This window comes from Eptesicus fuscus, chromosome 12 (genome assembly GCF_027574615.1).
Source record: "Eptesicus fuscus isolate TK198812 chromosome 12, DD_ASM_mEF_20220401, whole genome shotgun sequence".
Classification (NCBI taxonomy): domain Eukaryota; kingdom Metazoa; phylum Chordata; class Mammalia; order Chiroptera; family Vespertilionidae; genus Eptesicus; species Eptesicus fuscus.
This window is the reverse complement of record NC_072484.1, coordinates 50456285-50479494: the sequence shown is the minus strand read 5'-3', so window position 1 is coordinate 50479494 and position 23210 is coordinate 50456285. Positions and strand designations below refer to the sequence as shown.

The window sequence follows — 23210 nt, the reverse complement described above, 5'->3', positions numbered from 1 at the left end:
GTTAGAAAGTACATTGAGTTCTGTCCTTACAATCCTCCAGCCCCCATTTAAAAGCAACCATCACCAAAAAACTTTGTAACTTTGTAATCCTGTGAATCAGATATTACTGGCTAACACCTGTTGTTTTTCCTTCCAGACCTCTTTTCTTTGTGTGTTCACCTTTTCTCTTAAGAGAGAAATAAAAAAATAATATTATATATAATTTATACTTATAACATGCATTTTCAGTTGATATGTTCTTAATTAAGCACACAGTTATTGAATGCCTTCTGCATGCAGGTCATGTTGTGGGTGCTGAAGAATCAGCATGAATAAAACTCACACAGAATACCTTGCCAATATGGAGCTCACCTTCTAGGGATCGTAAACAAGGAGATAAATAAAATGTATAGTGTTGGATGGTGATATGTGCTAAGGAGAAGAGTAGGGAAGGGCCATAAAGTGTTTTTGTGTTTGTGTGTGTGAGTGTGAGTGTATGTGTATATGTAAGTAATTGTAAGTGTGTGTATGTGTGGTATGTGTGTGAGTGTGTATGAGTATGAGTGTGTGTAGTGTGTGTGTGTGTGTGTGTGTGTGTGTGTGTGTGTGTGTGTAGTGTGCGTGTGTAGGGATGGGTTGGAGTTTTAGAGCTTGGCTGAAGTTTTCAGTGAGATGCCTGAAGGAGGTGAGGGAGCGAGAGGACACTTGGAAGGACATCATGAACTTGTTTCTGTCTCACAGGCTTTCACCTGTGTTGGAAACGTACCCTTTCGCTGACTGAACATTGCTCCTTGTACGGAGGCCATGCAGTTTAACCAACCCTTGTATTTTTCCCCAGCAGTCAACTTTGAGATGGACGTTCTTGAGTGAAGTCATAGGGCACATTGTTTCGCCTTAGGCTATATTTCTAGAAATGAAATTCCTGTCTTAAAAAGTGTGTGTGCCATTAATGGTCTTAACAGACACTTCCAGATTTGGCTTTCCTCACTGTGTCCACCAGTTTCTTCTCCAGGCCCTGAGTGAGCATGCCTACTTATCTGCCATAGCCAGCCCTCATCATATATTTGGTCTTTGCTAATTCTCTAGGTTGAAATGGATCAATACATCATATTAATTTACTTTTCTCTAGTTCCCTTGGAAAGGCCTAGGGTAGTGGTCGGCAAACTCATTAGTCATCAGAGCCAAATATCAACAGTACAACGATTGAAATTTCTTTTGAGAGCCAAATTTTTTAAACTTAAACTTCTTCTAACACCACTTCTTCAAAATAGACTCACCCAGGCCATGGTATTTTGTGGAAGAGCCACACTCAAGGGGCCAAAGAGCCGCATGTGGCTCGCGAGCCTCAGTTTGCCGACCACGGGCCTAGGGGAATAGTTTTTATTTCTTTTGGCATCTTTTGAATGAAGAAATCTGTAATGACAGGAAGCTGTTATCAATTTATTAATGCTTTTAAATACATTTAATTTTTTATTAACCACAGAAATATTAAGTAAAAAATTTTAAAAAAATCTAATGAGAGACATTCCTCAGTCTTCGTATAGCGTGTGTGTACAGACTTTATGGCACACCTTCGCACTGCAGGATCCATGGGTCATTGGCGGGGAACTCCTGAGAGATGGTGTTATTTGACGGAGGAGCAACAGAGGTTCTTCTCACTTGAAACTTGGGTGTCAGAAACTTTTGTTGACTGAAAGTATTTTATCTTTGAATATGTGATACAGGTCAACGTAGAACTTTGAAGAATAGTAAATCACTTAAGAAATGCTTTCAATCATTTAAAAATGTACCATAATGTTGCACTTATATGTGGAATCTAAGAAAACAAATGAACAAAACAAAAAAAGACTCAAGAGAAACCAAAGTGGTGGTTAGCAGAAGGAAGGGGGTGAGGGGATGAGTGAAAAAAGGAAAGGGTATTATTGTGATCAGTTTGCATAGTGACAGGTGATTACTAGAGTTGGTGGATGATCACACTGTAAGGCATAGAAATGTCATATCACACCTGAAACTAATATTATATACTAACTACTTAAATTAAAAAATTTTAAAAAGTGTATAGTTTAAAAAATTGTATATTGTGTTGAATAATGTGCCCCACCCCCCAAATTTTGCCCACCCAGAGCCTCAAATGTGACTTTATTTTATATGAGGGTCTTTACAGACATAATTAATTAAGATGAGGTCATGCTGGATGACAATAGGTCCTAAATCAAATATGTGTGATGTCCTTGTAAGAAGGTACGTGAGAAAACACACACACACACACACACACACACACACACACGGAAGATGGCCATGTACAGGTGGAGCAGAATTGGAGTAATGTTGACACAGGCCAAGGGAACCACCAGAAGCTGGAAGAGGCCAGGAAGGGTTCTTCCCTAGGACCTTTGGAGGGAGCATGCCCTCCCAACACCTTGACTTTGGACTTTTGGTCTCTAGGACTGGGAGACAATATATTTCTGTTGTTTTAAGCCACCTAGTTTGAGGTCCTTTGTTAAGGCAGCCTTAGGAAACTAATCCTATCTAATAAAGAGGGAATATACAAATTGACTGTCATACCATCACAAAGATGGCGGCACCCACTCCCCTAGGCCCCGCCGGAGTATCCCAATCCTTTCAGCCTTGCTGTGGGGGTGGCAGGTGCGTGGTGTGGCTGGTCCCGCCTTCAACGCCCCAGCTGCTCAGGGCGGGCCCGAGGCGCAGGGAAGCCTTGGATGGTGGTTGCCCAGCCGATGCCTGAGGCACAGGCAAGCCTTGGATGGCGGCTGCCCAGCCGCCCAGGGCCGCCCAAGGCTCAGGTAACCAGGGCTGGTCGAGGCTTGCGCTGCTGGCAGTGGCAGCAGCAGAAGTGTGATGAGGGTGTCACCTTCCCCTGATCGCCAGGTTGCCTCCCACCCCTGAGGGCTCCCGGACTGTGAGAGGGGGCAGGCCGGGCTGAGGGACCCACCCTCCGGTGCATGAATTTTCTAATACAGTTAGAAAATTGTATTTTACATCTGACTACTGGGTTAGAGCCAGGGCAGTGGAGTTGAAACTTTTCTGCTGTGGAAATCTTGGCTTAAACAAAATTTTCAGCAGAAGTACAAAAATATATGGCACAGGTGGAATTCTCTGATTAAAGGTGGAGCGGCATTGCTAAACTTTCCAGATTAGCATCTCCCTGCCTTCTGTCCCTCTGCTTCCTGTTCTGCAGAGCACAGGTGAAGAACCACTGCATCAGCCTAATTGCTTCCTGTTTCCCCTGCGCACACTGGTTAAGAGTCATAGGACAAAGGCACATGGAACGATTTTCGCTGGAGCTGGAATGGAGAGGCAGGGTAGTCAGCATTTTTTCCCTTGGTGAATTTGTTACCCTCCGGGATCTGGAAAGGATTCTGGCGGGTATTCCACCTCTCTTGAATTGGATGCCAGCATGTAGATGATAGCTAATGTTTACTGAGGACTTGCTAGGTGCTGCTCAGAAGCACACAGGCAAGGCCAGGTGATCTGTGTGCTTGCTGACATGTGTACATCTCGTGTGTTGTCTCCACATTCAGCATCAGGCTATGCTGAGTCCCTGGGCGATGCCCTCCCCATGCTTCCTAAGTGCTGCTTGTGCTGGGGGTTGAGGCCTTACTCTGTTCACACCTGTCCATGTGGATTCCATTCTTCAGCTTCCACAGACATTGTCAACCTTCTTTCCAAGTTCTTGTGATCCCTCATTTTGCCCCCAATTATTGCCCATGTCCTCTTTGAACGATAGTCCAAATATATCCAGGCAACCTGCTTGGTGGAAAGAACTGACGTTGGTTAAGCTGTTGGTCAGCTGGTGAACAAAGTACAGACTCAGAGTGATGATGCGGATGAACTGAGCGTACGGGTAAGTACGCTCCAGGCCTCCGTCCTTTCCTAATGAGCAGGCTGGGCCGGGGTGAGTCAGTAGCTGGTGTGCATGTGGTAAAGCAGCTGCTTCCAAATCTCTCCAAGAGAAACAGCCTATTCGCAGGGAGCGGCCTCTGCCAGCTGCTGCCTAGAAACAGGAGGCCGTGGGCTCAGAGACTTTCTGGGCTTTTCAGATCCCTGCCCAGCTGCCACTGAGTACCACTGCTTTTGAGGACTGATTTTAATAAAAAAAAAAAACCTTTTGGGAACTTCTGAAAAGGACTTAATTGCTTAATATTGTACCCTACTTCATCAAATCTTAAAAGCCATTGATGGTAAAGTTCACTATTATTTTACTTACCACTAAAATAATAAAAAAATGGACAATGAAAGTATATTCCATTGCATGTGAGGGGTTAAAGTGTGAAAACATTTGTGGGTGAGTGTGTGGTGCTTCTGCCTGCGGCCGTGACTGCCAAAGCTGGAGAGGGAACCGGTCATCGCCCCTCACAGGCCAGCGAAGCTGTGGCATGTGTTGGTGTTGGCGGGTCTGGGGCACAAATCTAATGTTCTTTTCCTTTATCAGGTTCTGTTGTTGTATTATTGAAATTGGACAGCTAGTACATTTTATCTTTTTCCTTTTTATCTCCACTGAGTACATTTTATAGAACCTCTTTGCCGCTGGCAGCCTGTAAGGAGAGTGAGTGTGAGATGTTAGTTTTAGGACCCATCAGACTAAATCCAGTTTTCAGGCTCCTGACTCAGGACTCAGGTTGTCTTCAAGGCTGCCCCCCCACCCCCCGCACCCCCCTTCCCGCCCCTTTCTTTGCAGAGATGAAGTTTCACAGTAATCTTTGGAGTTTAAGAATCCGTTAAAATGCTGTTGTGGGAAATGGGCAGTTCACTTTGCATTGTAGTGATTTGAATTTTCCATGTTTACTTTCAGGAAGGGGCCAGGTGTCCAGTCCTCTGCAGCCAGTACCCCTCTGAGGCAGCATGCCCCGTGCGAGAGGCACCGCAGGAGGGCCTCCCCTCACTGCCCTGTGCTTCTGGACAGGTGAGGAGGAGGAGTCTGCCACTTTTTTGGGAGGCTGTCGGGATGGAGTTATTAGAGCAAGTTATAAGCTGCACACACCAAGCTGTTATTTTGAGCTCTCTAACAATAGAACTGTGTAGGAAGAATCTATAACCCGGAGAGTTTGATATGAGTCAGCAGCCTGTCTCCACCACCATTATTAGACTAGTTTTATAAAACTAAACTTCCAAAAGTGATAAGTTGATTTAATTTTCCTTTTAAAAACATTTTCGGAACTTCTGAAAAGGAAGCCTGTTCTTTAAAATTATTCACTTTCCAATTGATACAGACCCTTGAAAAAGAAGAAGATTAAAGTGTCATCCTCTAACGCACGGGTGGGGAATGTTTGGCCTGAGGATCGTATAAGGCCCACGAAATCATTTGGTCTGGCCCTGCCAAGGCATTAGGAGTGAGTTAATTGAATGTTTGACCAAATATAGCAGGGTAATTTTTAAGTTGATAATTTTGATAAATTTGCAAATGATGTTATAAATATCCAGCCCTGGCCGGTTTGGCTCAGTGGATAGAGTGTCAGCCTGCGGACCGAAGAGTCCCGGGTTTGATTCCGGTCAAGGGCAAATGCTGGGTCGCAGGCTTGATCCCCATTAGGGGGCGTGCAGGAGGCAGCCAATCCATGATTCTTTCTCATTGATGATGTTTCTCTTTCCCTCCCTCTCCCTTCCTTTCTGAAATCAATAAAAATGTATTAATAAATAAATAAATAAATATCCAAATGTGCCTTGGCAGAAAAAAGGTTCCGTACCCCTGCTCTAAATGTTCAGGAAGTCTCTGAGTTTTTTAGCTTTCAAGATTTTGGGAACCTATTTTGCCACAGCAGGATTCTATACTGTGGCCTCAGCAATGAGATCTGTGGAACCTTTTTTTTTTTTTTTTAAATTGCAATTTGAAATTGATGCTGAGATGCCTGTGGATTCATGCTGTTCTGAGATTTATAGAATGCTAGCTATATGCTAAGTGTATTGTGGAGCCCTAAAGGCTTGGAATTATCACAGACATTTTACAGTGGAGGGAGTGAAGCTCACATAGTCTACAAATGGCAAAATTCAGATTAAAACATAAGTTGCCTGATTTCAAGTTTTGGTTGTTAGTACTATTATCATAACTAGCTCAGCTAACAGGGTACATACTTTTAGTGTGTTTTTAAAAAGAAATGAAAAGCCAAAAAGTAAAAAAGCATTAAGGATATCAATTCTAGCTTTAAACCCTACACTCTGGGAATAGAATTTGTCATACTACATCTGATGTAGTAATAGAGCAAAGATTCATTCAGTTACTCCTCTTTTCTCTGAGGATCTACATCATTCTTTCTCAGTGTTATCAAAATTTTAGGAGGGATTGTTTCCCTATAAAACGTTTGGAAACCTGGCTTTCATCATAATTTAAGTGTTAAAATAGTTAAAATCACAATTAGAGAGTATGGGCAAGCCCTTTTAAACTTTCCAGAGGGTTTTGTTCCCTCCAATTCTTTATCCCGAGACACCCCCTGCCCATCTTCCAGTACAACCTTCTGTAGCTTCCTTCTGTTGCTCCCTTTGCTGAAGGTCATGGCCATTGCTTTCTAGGCACTTACGGGAGTTTGCCGAACCTTAAGGTCATAGAAACACAGGGGATATTGAGGATGCATCTCAGTGTCATATTTATAGGGCACATAAATAAAAAAGAAAAAGACACTTGAGAAAACTTTACGGGGCTTGGTGTTTCCCTGAAGTCCAGAGCAAGCAGTTGCAAGCTGAGGACCCACAGAGAAGGGGGATGCTCTGAGCAGCAGAGCTCAGTTGGAAATGCGTTGATATTTCCTATTCCATTTACAGTTTTTGTTTTGTTTCATTTATTTACTAGAGGCACGAAATTTGTGCCCTCGGCGGGGGCGATGGGGGTGCTTTCCCTCAGCCCAGCCTGTGCTCTCTCACAGTCTGGGAGTCCCGTGATCCATCGCCCCACAGAGGGAGGCCCTGCCCACCTGCCACAGCCCTCCGGTTGGTGGCCTGGGCCTCCCTCTGTGGAGACTAATCACATAGCACCTGCCTTAGCTGGCCTGGTGCCAATGGGTGTCATAGTGTGATGTCTGGACGGTTGTTCCCCTGTTCAGCCATTCGGTCGATTTGCATATTATGCTTTTATTATAATGGATTTTTTTTGAGGAGTAGGAATTATGTATTTTTCTTATTTATAGCTGAGCATCCATTCTGTCTCTTCTTTTATTTCCATTTATCTCTCCATGTAGTAATACTTTCATTGGGGAGGTAGTGAAATCCTGCTGTGTGACCCAGTGTGGGAATGTGATGAAAAGGCTGGGGAAATTAACTCTTTGTACCTGGGGTCTCGGTGTTGGTGTCTGTCATAAGAATTGTACCAACCACAGCATTTCCATGGAGAACATAACTGAAGGTGAGGAAGCGGGTGGCTTTGTGTGCAGGACGGGTCTGTTACCGCCTTCTCTGTGGAGGTGAACAGCCAGTAGTGTTCCAGGTATCACATCCATCTCTCTGATCTCCCACCCTCTCAGCTTGCCTTCAGAAATCTTGCTGAAGATTCTGTCCTACCTGGATGCCACGACCCTGCTGTGCACAGGATGTGTGAACAGGCGCTTTTATCACCTGGCCAATGACAAGTAAGGAGAAAGCCAACCATCTCTGTTGTGTTTTGATGGAGGTCCTGAGAACTAGTAAGGTCGTTTTAACCAGTTTTTTTAAAACTTAAAAATATTAATTTCAAGAGTATTTTTAGGCATACTATTTCAGATGCTTTACGTACTTGTATGATACTTTTCAAAGATTTGCATTTCTGTGCTTAAAGAAAGGACTATTCTTTGCATGAACTGAAAAAGCTCAACCTTGGTATTGGTGTGGCCATTGGAGCAGGTGGCGTTTGGTGTGCTGGCCAGGAGCACCTGCTGTGTCCTGAGAAGAACACAGACTTCCCACAGTTTCAGGCAGCATGGGCTGGGTCTGACTGGTCCTGCCTGGGTTTGCAGGATGGTGGTAGTGTGCTCTGTTGGCCAGCAAGCAGATCTTGAATAAGGAAGAGGGAGGGGCCCTTACCACTTTCTTGGAAGTTGTCCTTTAAAAATATGAGCTTCTGATGAAATTACTCTCATATATTTTTCTGTTCCAAAGGATAATCTTAATTGTGTAAGTTGACTTATGTTTGTAAGTGTCATGGTCAGCCTTCATTAAAAGGGTATATTAAGAATTGAATGGGTAAACAATAAATGCTTTTGGAAAGTTAAGGGTATTTTCTAAGCATTGCTTCTGAAGAGAGGACAGGAGCACATACTGTAGCCAGTTACACTGGTGACTCCTGGGGGACACATTTGAAGGAGGTCTTCTTGGAGCCTGTAACACCCATGGGGCTGCTTCCCTGCCTCATGTATTGAGCCCACAGCATGAGCAACGGTCTCCCCATGGTTCCCTGAAACGCGGATCAGCTGCCTCTGCCTCGTCACTCGGGGTTTTGTTTTCCAGTACTCTGGGAAACACTGACATTCAATTGGCCCCATTTTCTGAACAACTCATTTGAAGGTTTATGTGTCTGACTGGGAGTGAGGTTAGATAAACAAGTTTTGGCCTCAAATTCTCCATAGCATTTTAATAGGATGGAGTGTTTGCAATCAAGAGGCGAATGAGACTGATAAAAGCATCTTAAACTCGACCTTTGTATTTTATAAATAATCAGTCTACACAATACTTTAATTCTAGAAAATTCTTTTATTCTCTTCAGGCTCCTCTGATGATAAGTTGAGTAAGATAGCGTGGGACAGTGGTCCATCCTATGAGTGTCAGGCGTAGACATTGTCACTGGAGGTGTGAGAACTCCACCCTCTGCTTCCCCTCTTTGTGCCGGTGTTTATTTTTGTAGGTGTTAGTTGGATCAGTTATTTCATTTCTTTAAGTGCCTTTGTGGTGTTATTGAAGAGGCCATGAAGCGGGGGGCTGAGAGTGTGAGCTCGGGTGGAAGCTCCGTGGATTCAGTCCTGGTTCCACACTGACTCCCGTTCACAGACCCGGGCCAGATCCCTGCTCGTCTGGGCCTCAGTTGCACTGTCTGTTTAATGGGGACAGTAGTAGCAGCTGTCCCATGGATTTGTTGTAAGGATTAAATGAATTTATGTATAGAGTGCTGAAACAGTGCTTACACACAGTGCTCTGAAATGGTAACTGTCATTGTTAGTTATCAGTACTCTTCATTTTTCTCTGTGCCAGCGGCACATATTCACTGCTGAAAAATTAAGACTTAGAAAACAAAAAGAACATGCAGGTGTTGATATTTCTCTGTGTGTGTCTGTATATATATACATATCTCTTTTCTGTATACACTTCTTGCCATTTTTCCCTAATCAATCTCCTACTCAGTTATTGGTATAGGAAGGCCGTGGTGTGGATGATCCCAATTTCATGCACTCACTCATTTTAACCTGTCCCCGGGAAACAAGCTTTGCCTTTTATAAGTGTTTCTTGGGTTAGTAAATCTAGAACACTTATCTCAGACTGCAGTTCACCTCGACACATGCAGAACTCTTAAGTGTTCAGCTGGACACGTTGCTGAAATTAGACAAGTTAAAAATTACTGTGCATCTCCAAATTAATATATTACAAGGACAGTTAATGGCAGTGTCTTTTAGCCTGTTCACTTCTTCCCTCTTTCCTCCAGTTTTATTTGGATCAGAATCTATTCAACTGCCTTTTCACCTAAGAGATGTAACTGGAGAATTGATCCAGTAGAGAAGACAGTAGCGTCTATGAACTTATTGTCAGTTGAGGACAAAGAAGCTGGATATTGGAAGAAGGAATATATCGCAAAACGGATAGCCTCTGTGAAAGCAGCTCTAGCTCAGGTCCTCAAACTTGTCAACCCCTACACGGGCCTCCCTGCCAAAACCAAGGAGGCCCTCAGGTACGCACGCTTCTCCCGCTCCGGGCACTGCGCTTTCATGAGCACTGCTGACCTTGAAGAACGATGGTGTGAGCGCAGACGATTGTGTGCCTGGGACATATGTGCACTTTATATTGTGAGAACCTGTCTCTTGATATTTGTGTGTGTTTATGTGCATGTATAAAATATATAGTATTTTCCTACTCCATGCAAGTGGTCTCGAGTTTTTACGAAGAGCAGAAATAACCCAGTACTATGCTCTGGTAAAGCAAAGGTATCTGAGGTATTTCTCCTGGGCAGGATTTTTATTTATTTCATTACTTACCTATGTATCGCCAGTACTGAGAATACAGATATTCCTTAGGTGAAGAGAAAATGTTTAAAGGGAGAACTGTTGGGGCAAGGAAAACTCACGTCGGGCACATTCTGAGAACTTTGATGTTGGTGTTAGGGAAGTGGATGCTTTAGAGATGATAAGTGAAATAGACTAGCATTTTTTTCCCAACGAGGCCAACATTGTTAGCTTGCTTTTATTTTCCAGAATATCCGGTCTTGGTTGGGTAATCATATTGAAAGAAAAAAGTGGGAAAGAACATGTCATGGAGCATGCTGACCTTTTCATAAACCACTCCTCTGTCATGGTTGTGTGGTACAGCAAAAATTGGCCCAGTCTGGCCACACTATCAACCTTAGACTTATGCGGTGTGACACCAGTCTTGATGGACTGGCACAAACCCCCCACCAAAAATGGGTAAGTACTAATTCAGCACAACTTTTGGGTGAGAACATCTTATATGGAAACTAGAAGCCCAGTGCACAAAGTTTGTGCATGAGTGAGGTGAGTCCCCTCAGCCCAGTCTGCACCCTCTCCAATCTGGGACCACTCGGGGGATGTCCGACTTCCAGTTTAGGCCCAACCCCATGGATTGGGCCTAAACCAGAAGTTAGACATCCCTCTCATAATCTGGGACCACTGGCTCCTAACTGCTCACCTGTCTGCCTGCCTGATTGCCCCTAACTGCCCCCCCTGCCAGCCTGATAACCCCTAACCACCTCTGCCTGCTGGCCTGATCATCCCTTACTGTGCCCCTGCTGGCCTGGTCATCTCCAACTGACCCCCGCTGGCCTGGTTGCCCCTTACTGCCCCCCCCTCACCAGCCTGGTCACCCCCAACTCCCCCCCACTGGCTTGGTCACTCCTTACTGCCCCCCCCCCGCTGGCCTGGTCACCCCTGACTGCCCCCATGCCAGTCTGGTCGCCCCTCACTGCCCTCCCCCTCCCCGCACTGGCCTGGTTGCCCCCAACTTCCCCCCCTGCCAGTCTGGTCACCCTTTACTGGCCCCCCCCGCCTGTCTGGTCACCCCATGCAGCCTGCTGTTCAGTCGTTTGGTCGTCCCTCACTAACGCTCCTGCCGACCTTGTCGCCCCAAGCAGCCTGCTGTTTGGTTGTCTGTCCAGTTGTTTCGGTCATGACGGCCCCTGGCTTTTTATATATTAGGATACTAGTTGGCATCACTTTGTAATTTAAAAACACCACCAGTGTATTTTAATTTGATTATGTCCTAAGACTTCTCTTTTATCCTGGGTCATTATAGGATAGGAAAAGAATAGGATTATCACAGTGTGATTAGGTCTAAATTTAGGTTCCTCTTCTCTTGGTTACCTAAAATGGTTAGGAAATGACATTGTAGTTAACAAAATTTCCTGGATGATGGAACATGCACTGAGAATCCACTTGATTGTGGCCGTGTGCTGGGTGTGAGAGTGCTGGGTAAAGGGTTCTTCCTCTCCTCACCTTCTTGATTCTTTAGCTTCTGCTGGGGCCAAGGAGCTGCCAGCAGGAGCCAGGGGGAGGGAAAGGAAAACATGGGTGGGGCAGATATTTGAGTGTGGCCATTTTGCTTTTGATTTATAATATTGTTTGTGTCCCTTGCTCCTCAACATGCCACTAATTAGCAATATGCACATTATTAGCATGCTCTTCCAAGTCAGTTTTAGGTACACTAATAACAATCACAAACCGTGGACATGAGAGCTCACTTCTCTCTTTCCTTTCTTTGACATGCATTGCAAAGACCTCGATGGCCTTCTCTAGTTGCAAAGTACAGTCTGAGTAATTTAACCGACTCCACCTTGGTTGGCTGTGACAGATTTGTTAGGATCTTCCATCTCAACCCAGGCCTCCTGGTGGGGCTGTGGAAGGTAAGATTTGAGCAGCCTCATGGGCTGTGACATTTCTCCCTCTCAACCCCACGTTCACTCGCACAGGCGGGACATCAAGTGTGTAGTCCTTTCAGACTTCTCATGAGCTGCATTTCGTTTTACTATCTTACCAGCTTCATTTTGTAGCAAATGGTCCTCGATTCTGTGGAGGGTCCTTTCTGTTCTCTCACAGACAATAGGCTACCTTTACTATCATGGGATGTCCTGTCCTCTCCAGGCAATCCACGTCCCTTTCTCTTTTTCTGTGTCCTTTCTTGTCAGTCTCTGTGCGTTTTCCCGGGAGTCACTCCCACATATTCCTGACCCAGTGGATGTGGCAGTGAGTGCATCTGCCCTCCTGGGAAAGGTGTAGGCTCTTTCCTCTCACTAGGTGAGGTTTCTTCATTCACCAGTCAGGCCAAAGGCCAGCTCCCTCCTTGGGGCTTGTTTTCACTTCCATGAGAAGCATCTGTGCGATGTTCCCCTGTTCACCATGGGTTCCTCGGTGGCTTTGGCCCATGGATATTTTAAGGTAGCAGTTCCTAAATTTTAATTCAGAGAACTCAGTGTGTGTCCATTTAGGCAGATTCACCGGGACCTGCCTCCAGTGTCTCTCTCTGCTACCTCTTTCTCTTTCCAACCTGCCTGGCTTCAGAGTCTCTCCCTCCCTGACTCTGGGTGAGGCACCTGGGTGCAGGGCTGCAGTTTTCCTGACTGGAATCCACCTATCTCTGTGGGCCTGTGGAGTTACAGGACTCTGGTTGATCCAATTGGCCTCTGTCTGGCCACTGGGTCACCTTCACCAGGCAGTGACACCTGTGAGTTTGGGGAGGAATGGGTGTCAGTTCCTTGTACAGTCGCATTTTCTGGGTCCCTAACCTGATGGACAAGTGAAGAGCTGGAATCTAACCGTCCCCACTAGGTTTGTCTAGCTAAGCAGGTACTAGAGAGAGGAAGACCATGCCATGAACGTTAGGTATTTGTGGAATTGATCTTGTGATTCCTGGAATCGTCCTTATTTTTGCAAAGAGCTTGAGACAACCTGGAACTAACAAGACCTGTTTCCACAGTTACCATGTATAGTACAGTATTTTGCTATTTCACAAATATAAGGATGAGCCTCCTTTTACTGCATGCTCTGTGTGTCTGGGTGAGTCGTGGTCCTGCTGTCCATGTGACACATTCCTCTTACTAGATGGTAGTAGCACTAACAGAGCCTCAGCCTGAGGTCAGCTTACAGTTGAGGGTCTACCTTTGTCTGCAAGGTGATGCGCTGTGAACTTCACCATGACCTTGGGAAAGATTAAAACATTTCAGCTGAAAGTGTGATCTTACTAATTAATGTTTCAGAGAGCAGAAGAACTGGCGTTCGTCATGGCCAATCTGCATTTCCATCACCTCGTGGAGAAGAGCACATTGGGCTCGGCCACCCTGTACGTATCCGTCCATTGTGCATTTAGTTTTTGTAAAGTAAACACAAACAATTTACAAGTTGATACCATCTTAGTATTCTGAGAATAGCTACAAAGATATTCTGTTCTTAATCAGCAGACATAAGCCCACAGGCATAATTACTGAGCTGTTACTGAGATAATTGGATTATTCATGAGTGCACATTTGCTTTATCTGTTCTGGGTTAAGGATTCTGCGCCTTGTAGAACATTATTTATAGGGCAGGTACCTACACTGCTGAAAGACGCAGTATGTCCTGGTGCCTCATACTCTGCACTTATGTGAGCTCTCATACCTTGGGAGGCTCGTAGACCCAGGGTTGCTGGCTGAGTCCGGCGTGCAGGTGTTTGCTTGGTCTCTGCAATGCAGGCCTTTCAATGCATGTGAGGGTGTTCAGGTAGGGAACATGTTTTACATTTCACTACAGATGTCTCACTTCTAAATATTCCCTGAAAAGCTTCCGAGTGCTTTTGTTACCTATGTAGTACTGTTTCTCGTATTGAAGAAAACTTTGCTCATTGTGGCTCTGGGTCTTCTGCCCAGAGGCCTGCCCTTAAGAAGTTGGTAGGAGGAGTAGGGGGCATGGAGTTCCTGGTGTTGGAGGTTATTGGGGTTCCTGCAGGGAATTGATAGGGCTGGTGCTTTGAATGTATGCTAGTTTTTTAAAGAGTATTTTCAATTCAAGCACTTTCTCTCTGGTATTGACAAATTCATGTGTGTTTTGTTTTCCTTTTTAGCCCCTATGAGCTACCTCCTCACATCCCCCTTTTGGATGACAGTCCTGAGTACGGGCTGCATGGCTATCAGCTCCACGTGGACTTACACAGCAGCGGGACCTTCTACCTGTGCAGCACATTTCGCAATCTCTTTACCAAGCAAGGTGACACTGAGTTTCTGTTGCAGTTTGAAAAGAAAAGGTTGGGGAGTACATGGGACCCAGTTTTGTATCCTACCTGGCCACTTTGCCCTCCCAGACCCCTGTGTCACCTGAGGACTGGTGAATAGCCCAGGCAGATCTGATCTCTTTAGCTCCGGCTCTGTCTCCACCTTCCTTTTCCTCTTCCTCCTGAACATCCTCCACTTATCCTCTCTGCTGGTAGTTTCCTTATCGTTTGCCTCACCGCATTCCCTCTTTTAACTTCAATGAGACTTATTTTATGGCTCAGAATACAGACTATGTTGGCACACGCTCCACTTGCCCTGAGGGAGAATGTATGTTCTGGTTGGGTGGTATGTCATCAGTGTCAGGATCAGGAAAAGGTTGTCGAGAGTGCTGAAGTCTACTGCATCCTTGCTGATTTTCTGCCTGCTGGTCTTGCAGTTACAGAGAAAGGAATATTGAAACCTCCAACTATAATTGTGATTTGTGTATTTCTCATTGATGCTTTCTCCATTCTGGCTACTTCTAATCTGAAGCTCTGTTATTTCATTCATAGGCATTGAAGACTGTTATGTCCTCTTGACTAATGGGCCTTTTTATCATTTATGAGGCAAACTTCTTTATTCCGGGTGATAGTTTTGTTCTGAAATCTATTCCACCTGATAAACACAAGCATTCCAGCTTTATTTTGACTAGTGCTAGTGGGATGTGTTTTCCATCCTTAAACTCATTTATATCTATGCGTTTGGTCACTGTGCTTCTTCAGTCCCTTATGATATACTAGAGGCCCAGTGCATGATTGAATCATGCACATGTAGGGTCCCCTACATGCTTTCGCTTTCGATCACGGGGGAGCTGGGTGCCTGTCCGCTGGGGCACCAGGCCTTTCAGAAGCCACGCCGGAGGCTTCTGAAAGGCCTGGTGCCTGAGCGGACAGGCACCCAGCTCCCCCACTTTTGATGGTCTGCAGCGGGACGTGAGCTTGCTGCCCTAGAGGCCCCTTCTGTGCCGCAGCACAACCATGGCGCAGACGCTGAGCTCGAGCCGCCATTGGCGATGCGAGCTCAGTGTCCCGCCAGCCCAATCGGCCACCCAGCCCCCCAGCCTCCCTGAGTCCCGCCCCCCCGCGCCTCCTGGCCAATCGCGGGCATAGCAAAGGTATGGTCAATTTGCATATTTGTCTATTATTAGGTAGGATGGCAATCCATCCCCCTTTTCATGCCATTTATTTGTTGAAAAAATGGAATCTATTGTTTGTCTATACAATTTCTGCATTTTGGATGGTTGCTTCTAGTATTAACACATTTCTCTATCTGGTAAGATTTAGGTTTTTCTTTCTTTTTTCTTTTTTTTTGCAAGAATCCTTCCTAGATGATGCTCTGTAATTCATATTGAATTTATCAGAAGGATGTAGTATCTGCTTTTCTAAATATTAATTATATTAAGAATAATCAGTGGGTTCAGGGAATTCTCAGACTAGTCTTTTTATTATGACATTCTCCATGATAGTTACCAAATGGTTTACCAAGTAATGGGAACCTATATTCACTTACTTATATTAGTGATTGTAAAATGATGATTCCCTAGTTGTAGTGTTCTTTCTATATCTATTAGCTAGGATTCTTCTGTAAAGGAGAATTTTCTCTTATCAACCACTTAGTTAACATGAAATATGTTAATACAAGAAAGGCAGGGGACATGCTTGATTCTTTCTCCTTATTAATTTACAGAATAGTGAGTTAATGTTCCAATAATCTTCAAAGATGACTTGTAAGGTTTTTTTTGGAGGAATTGTTAAAAAATGTCATTTATGTATTTTAATCTACTTGCAGTCATTATTCTTTTAATTATTACTGTGCTCTGATCCTGTGTTTTGTTTTGTTTTGTTTTTAAAACATGGCTCCAGTCACCCTTGACAGCTTGATTGCATTCTAATATGAAAAGATTGCTCAGGCTCATCTCGTCTGTTTCTTGCCCAGTCTGGAATGAGTAGGTGCCCTGGTTCCTTTTAGTCATGCTACACTGGTATTTAGAGACCATAGTCTGGATCCTAGAGCTGCATGGTACTCTGGGGTTTTCATTCCTTTTAGGGTTTTCAATAGAGCTAAGAAGTTTGTAGATTTTATAATGTGAATAAATAAGTTATACATTTATTTAAATTAAATATCTTAGAAGCTTTTAATGAACTTATTAGATTATATATTTGCATATTTTTTTCTTAGGCTGAAAGTCTGTTATAAACAACATCACAATATATAATAATTTCAAAAGAACAAAACTGATGTTGCTAATAATGAACCTATTGAATACTCTCTAAATTAAGGATTTCCTTGCGGTCCTTCATGTGCTCAAGATATATTACGCTAGAGATATAAAATTAAGTCACCTAAAGTAATCTTTCTCTGCATTGGTGTGCTACCACTTTGATATGCAATTAGTGATTTGTTTCAGTTGATTTTTTTATTTTTCAAGATTGTTTTGCTATTTTTCTACATGAAAAAAATTACCACATTTACATGGTTCCAAAGTTGAAAGTCTAAAACAAGGTGGTTCAGTAAGGTTTACAGGTACCTTGCCCCTTGACCACTATTCTTTCTCTCCCTCCAGTGGTGATCCTTTATAGTAGTTTTTGGCTTATTCTTTAAATGTTTCTCTTTGAATACATAATGCTATATATAAGTACATCCATATATCTCCCAGTTTTTAAAAAAATGGAGCACCTTACTCCCTTTTAATTTCCTTGCTCTCCCCCCAATTAATAATATATTCTGCAGATTATTCTTCAGCACGAGAGAGAGATCTTTCTTGTGCTCTTTTTAAACAGGTACATTGAGAATAAAATGAAACAGCAGTGTAGGGTTGTGCTGATTGTTTCTCTTGGTGGTCCCCAGTTGTTGCTGTTACACATAGTGGTATAGGGACCGGCCTTGTTCACACTTCCCTTCATAGTCTGCCAGCTCACCTTGGGGAGCCTTTCTTAGAAATAGGATGCTAGGTCAAAGGGTGAATGCACATATATTCTTGAGAGACACTTGTAAATCCCCCTTGATAAGGTTGCACTATTTTGTATTCCCAACTTAATGGGGATATTACGTTAATAAAATGTTTTATTCCTAAGTATGTTTGTTCTAGTTTTTTAAAATTTATTCTTACAAATTAAGGTGTTTCTATTTCTAGATTGGTTTTTTAAAAAAATCAAAAGAAATATTTCTGTTGATTTCTAGAGAGAGAGGAAAGGAGAGGGAGAGAAAGAGAGAAATACAGACGTGAGAGCAAAACATTGATCGCCCCACCGGGGATCAAGCCCTCAATCTTGGGCATGTGCCCTGACTAGATAATTGAACTGGCAGTCTTTCTGTTAATGCTGATAAACCTCTGAGAATGTTAGATGTTGTTATGACACACAGGGTGCTAAGTGAAATGAAGTACAATGGAAACCAAGATGGGGATAATTCACCTTTGTCTGCTGTCTTCACAATAAAAACATTTTTTCACCCTAAGACTTGACAGGAGATTGAGGTGTGTTTTCTTGGCATGTGGTTTTATGGTCAGGCTCCAGCAGAGGGCGCTGTTGTCATCAGAGTCACTTCCATGGTTAGAAAAGTACAACTGGAGTGTCTCCGGCAGTCTTTTGTAGTTCCATGTGGCATATTTAGCAAACCCTGGCTCTGCCAGCGCAGTTGGGCACGACAGCACTTTGCCCCTGTTTTTAAAGAACACTTTCTCTCTGTCAAGGAGAAACAGTTTAGCATCATGTTTCTGGAATTGAGGTGGCACTGTCTGTTGTTTGTCACCAGTGAGCTGTGAGAAACCTGGCTGACTCCAAGGTGGGTGTCTGCAGAGAATGGCAGGAAATCATTCATCAACAACCAGCTATTGAATGCAGGGACTGTGCACAGCTCAGGGGGACAGCTGTATGGCAGACACAGCCTGCTTGCCCTCCACAAGGCAGGGGCAAAGGAGCCTGCTGAGCCAGGTGCCAGGCATATGGGTGGGGAAGTGGCTCTCAGGATTCCTGGACAGTTCTGAGGGAAGTGGGGAATGGCGTTGATCTGACCCAGTGGGAGACACTCAGAGGCAAGCATCCCTGTGGCCGGTGCTGTCCTTGTATACCTGAGCCTGTAGCTGAGGTTCTTGCCTTAGACTTCAGCATTGAGCTAGTGGGTTCAGTTCCCCGGCTGGGGACCACCTGCACGACATGTGTGTGTGTGTGTGTGTGTGTGTGTGTGTGTGTGTGGTCCTCATTTCCTAACAGATCTCCTGACCACCTGACAGTGTCCCCCTCAGCCGGCCACTGTGTCCAGGAATAGGCTTTTCTACCTCTGATGGTGGATAAAAAGGTTCCCTGTCCTTTCTTCTCTCCCCTAAGGTTCATTTGACTGATTGTCCTTGCACCTTTGCTTAGTCCTCCCCCAAGACCTGGGGTGTTTCCTCTTTGTACTCCTATGTATTCTGCCACCTGACCAGTTATGGCTGCATGAAGAGTCTTTGTAGAAGGATCCCAATAATCTCTCTTCAAGGGGAATTTATGATCCCCAAACCTTTGCATTTTGCTAACTGTTCTTTGTGTGTTGCCACTAAAATGAAGCTGAAAGGAATTTTAGGTGAAGAAATATTTGCCACCTGAATTCAATTAATGAAAAGCAAGAGCAGGGGTCCTCAAACTTTTTAAACAGGGGCCAGTTCACTGTCCCTCAGACTGTTGGAGGGCCGGACTATAGTTTAAAAAAAACTATGGACAAATTCCTATGCACACTGCACATATCTTATTTTGAAGTAAAAAAAAACACAAAACGGCAAAAACACCCGCATGTGGCCCAGAGGCCGTAGTTTGAGGACGCCTGGGCAAGAGGGAGGGGAGGAGAAGCAGACAGGAAGTACTGAAGGAGGAATTTGTAAATGAAAACTAAGGGAAGCTTGCAAACACACCTGGTGGGGTTGTCTGTTTACATTTTGTTTTCTGTGCTTTTGGAAATGTGGATGGACTGTTGACATTGGGTCCCCAGGATCAGCCCCCGGCTCAGGATAACAGTTGTGTCATTGGCTACAATTTATTACAGCAGTAGGGCACTGGGTAAAATCAGTGAGTGAGAAGGTGCAGGGGGCGATGTCAGAGGAAACCCGGTGAACCCTCAGGAGCCCACTTCCCGAGGACTCACACAGAATCTGCTTATTTTCCCGGAATGAGATGTGAGAACACATGTGACATGTTAGCCACCTGAGATGCTCGTTGGAGACTCAGCCTGGCCCAGGGTTTTTTAAATTAAAAAAAAAAATTAATTTCAGAGAGGAAGGGAGAGGGAGAGAGAGATAGAAATATCAATGATGAGAAAGAACCATCGATTGGCTGCCTCCTACGTGCCTCTCACTGGGGATCGAGCCCACAACCCGGGCATGTGCCTTGACTGGGAATTGAACTGTGACCTCCTGGTTCATAAGTTGATGCTCAACCACTGAGCCACACTGGCCAGGCCTGGCCCAGAGTTTTTACTGGGGTTTTGTCACGTAGGCACCCTCTGCCTGGCACTACCAAAATTCCAGACTCCTGGAAGGAAAGAGACATTAAGCATAAACCACATTGTGGTACAAACCAGTCAGGTGCAGTGAGCCACACTTGCCACTTAGGAATGGATCCAAGTTCCCAGACACCAGCAAGGGCCACCCTGGCAAGCAGGCCTTTCTAAGGACAGGCAGCTTGGGCCTGCTGTGCGAACTCCTTTCTGCATAAGGTCCATGAACACACAGATGGGGGAATGGCACAGCCAGTGAAAGAGCAGGCAGGAAGCAGTGCAAATAGAGCTTGAAAAAGGGTGTGATCAGCAATGCCAAGTGCGAAGGAATGTGTATTTTTTTATCTTTGTGTCAAGCTAATGATTACCAATTCTCAGAAGCTGAAGGAAAAATGTGTTGCACAGTACAGTGTGCTTATTCTTGTCATCAGGACCAAGAGGGAGTGATGCCAAGAAGCCAAGGAAACAGAGTTTTAAGTAATAAAGTGAGCTGCTTCTGTCTTTTGACTTTTTATCTGCATTGCTATAAAAATGCATTTAACAGCTAATATCTTACTATGTAGTTTGAATTTGAATATAGGAGTTATAAAAAAGCAAATAAAAATCACCCAAGGGCAACTGTTTATGTTTTGGCCCATTTTCAGATATGTACTTGTGGACCACATTGTGTGAACAACCCACTTCTTCCCCTTGCAATTGCCTTGTGAGCAGTTTCCCATGTCACCTAATAGTCCTTGAAAATTTGATTTTGAAAAGTTGTATGACATTCCATTGTTTGGTTTTATCATGATTGATTGACCTGTTATCCTAATGTTGGGCATTTAGGTCTCCATTTTTCATGATTATAGTGCTATTATTATGAGCATTACTTTGAAAAATCTTTGATGATTTGAGAGGTGAAAGGGACACTGATTTAAATTTGCATGTCTTGAATATTAGGTTGACTATTTAAAAAAATGATTGACCACAGCAGAGGTTTATGGGCTGCCATCAGCCGGCTGTTTAAGGGGCATCTTTGTAGGATCCAGCTTCAGTACTGCCTCTCATGGGTGTGTGGCCCTGGCCCTCAGTGTCCTTGCCTGCAGAATGTGGTAACATCAGGACCTCACTTACAAGGTTCTTGGTGGAAGAGGGTGATGTAGTAAGGGTTGCCTCCAGAATGCTTCGCATGTGTTGCTGCTGTTGTCCTGATTTTTACATTTCTTTCCTTTAAAAAATATTTTTATTGATTTCAGAGAGGATGGGAGAGGGTGAGAGAGATAGAAACATCTAAAATAATAAAAAATGTAATATACTAATTTGACCAGACAGCCGAATGACTTTTCGGACATCATTCCAGCCATCCTTCCTGATGAAGGCGCGGCAGCGGGGGCTCAGGCAGAGGCGGTTAGGGGTGATCATGCAGGCAGGCGAGTGTTTAGGGGTTATCAGGCAGGCAGGCAGGCAGAGTGGTTAGGGGCGATTAGGCAGTCAGACAGGCGAGCAGTTAGGGACAATCAGGTAGGCAGGCAGAATGATTAGGGGCAATCAGGCAGGCAGGCAAGCAATTAAGGGTGATCAGGGAGGCAGGCAGAGTGGTTAGGCGCGATCAGTCAGGAAGGTGAGCAGTTAGGAGCCAGTGGTCCCGGATTGCGAGAGGGTGCAGACTGGGCTGAGGGACCCCCCCACCCCCATGCACCGGGCCTCTAGTCCAGTGGTTGGCAAACTCATTAGTCAACAGAGCCAAACATCAACAGTACAATGATTGAAATTTCTTTTGAGAGCCAAATTTTTTAAACTTAAACTTCTTCTAACGCCACTTCTTCAAAATAGACTTGCCCAGGCCATGGTATTTTGTGGTAGAGCCACACTCAAGGGGCCAAAGAGCCGCATGTGGCTCACGAGCCGCAGTTTGCCGACCACGGCTCTAATCAATGATAAGAGAGAATCATTGATCGGCTGCTTCCTGCATGCCCCCTACTGGGGATTGAGCCTAAAACCCAGGCATGTGACCTGACTGGGAATCGAATCTTGACCACCTGGTTCATAGGTCGATGCTCAACCACTGAGCCATGCCAGTCAGGTTATATTTCTTTTCTTTTCTCCCATGTTTCTTCTATTTTGTTGAATTTATTGGGGTGACATTGGTTAATAAAATTATATAGGTTTCAGGTGTACAGTTCTGTAATACATTATCTGTATGTTGTATTGTATGTTCACCACCCCAATTCAAGTTTCATTCCATCATCATTTATCCACTCCTATACCCTCTTCTACCTTCCTCTATCCCCCTTCCTCTCTAGTAATCCCCATACTGCTGTGTCTATGAGTTGTTTTTTTTTCATAATACCTTCACCTTCTTAAACCAGCCCTGAAATCTCCTCCCCTCTGACAGTTGTCAGTCTGTTCTCTGTATCTATGAGTCTGTTTCTATTTGTTTGTTAGTTTATTTTGTTCATTAGATTCCACATATAAGTGAAATCTTATGGTATTTATCTTTCTTTGATTGATTTATTTCACTTAATACTCTCCAGGTCTATCCATGCAAAGGGTGATATTTCCTTTTTTATAGCTGAGTAATATTCCACTGTATAAATGTACCACAGCTTTTTTATCTACTCATCTCCTAATGGACATTCGGGCTGTTTCCAGATCTTGGCTATTGTAAATAATGCTGTGGTGAATATGGAGGTGCATATATTCTTTCAAATCAGTGATATCTCCAACTTGTTCTTCTTTCTCAAGATTGCTTTGGCTATTTGGAGTTGTTTATGGTTCCATATAAATTTTTGGAATATTTGTTCTAGTTGTGTGAAATACACCATTGGTATCTTGCTAGGAATTGCATTGAATCTATAGATTGCTTTGGGTAGTGTGGACATTTTAATGATGTTAATTTTTGCTACCCATGAACATGGTATATGTTTTCACTTATTTGTTTCTTCCTCAATTTCTTTCTTCAGTATCTTATAATTTTCTGAGTATAGGTCTTTACCTCCTTGGTTTATTCCTGAGTATTTTCTTTTTTACATTTCTTTTCTACCTGAATTTTTGTTTGATAAATTCCATTGTTTTAAATGTTTACAGGACTTATATGAGTTATGTTCTTTGCAAATATTTTCTTCATTTTTTCTGTTGCCTTTTGATTTGGTCTATATTGTTTTGGATCTCTCAAAGGTATTTTGAATTGTATGTAAACCTATGCTTCCTTTGATTAACATAAAAATTTTGTCCAGCCTATAGGTTCACATGCCTGCCCCTCTTAGGTCTCTCTCTCTTTGTGTGGTGGAGGACCAGGGCCCCTTCTGCATGTGTCCTCCCTGCCCTCCCTCCCCTCTTCCCCCCGCTCCATGGCAAGATGTTTCAAGCTTTA

General features: G+C 44.0%; 1 protein-coding gene across 1 annotated transcript in view; it reads left to right on the top strand.

Annotated features, from left to right (window-relative positions):
• FBXO15 (F-box protein 15) overlaps positions 1 to 23210 on the top strand; it is a 43367-nt gene that overhangs the window by 2602 nt on the left and 17555 nt on the right. Inside the window, exons 2-8 of the mRNA XM_008160496.3 lie at positions 4793 to 4903; positions 7449 to 7553; positions 9593 to 9835; positions 10356 to 10565; positions 11890 to 12016; positions 13367 to 13449; positions 14206 to 14348. Of these exons, the coding sequence (XP_008158718.1) occupies positions 4793 to 4903; positions 7449 to 7553; positions 9593 to 9835; positions 10356 to 10565; positions 11890 to 12016; positions 13367 to 13449; positions 14206 to 14348 (1022 nt within the window). The remainder of the gene's footprint in view (positions 1 to 4792; positions 4904 to 7448; positions 7554 to 9592; positions 9836 to 10355; positions 10566 to 11889; positions 12017 to 13366; positions 13450 to 14205; positions 14349 to 23210) is intronic.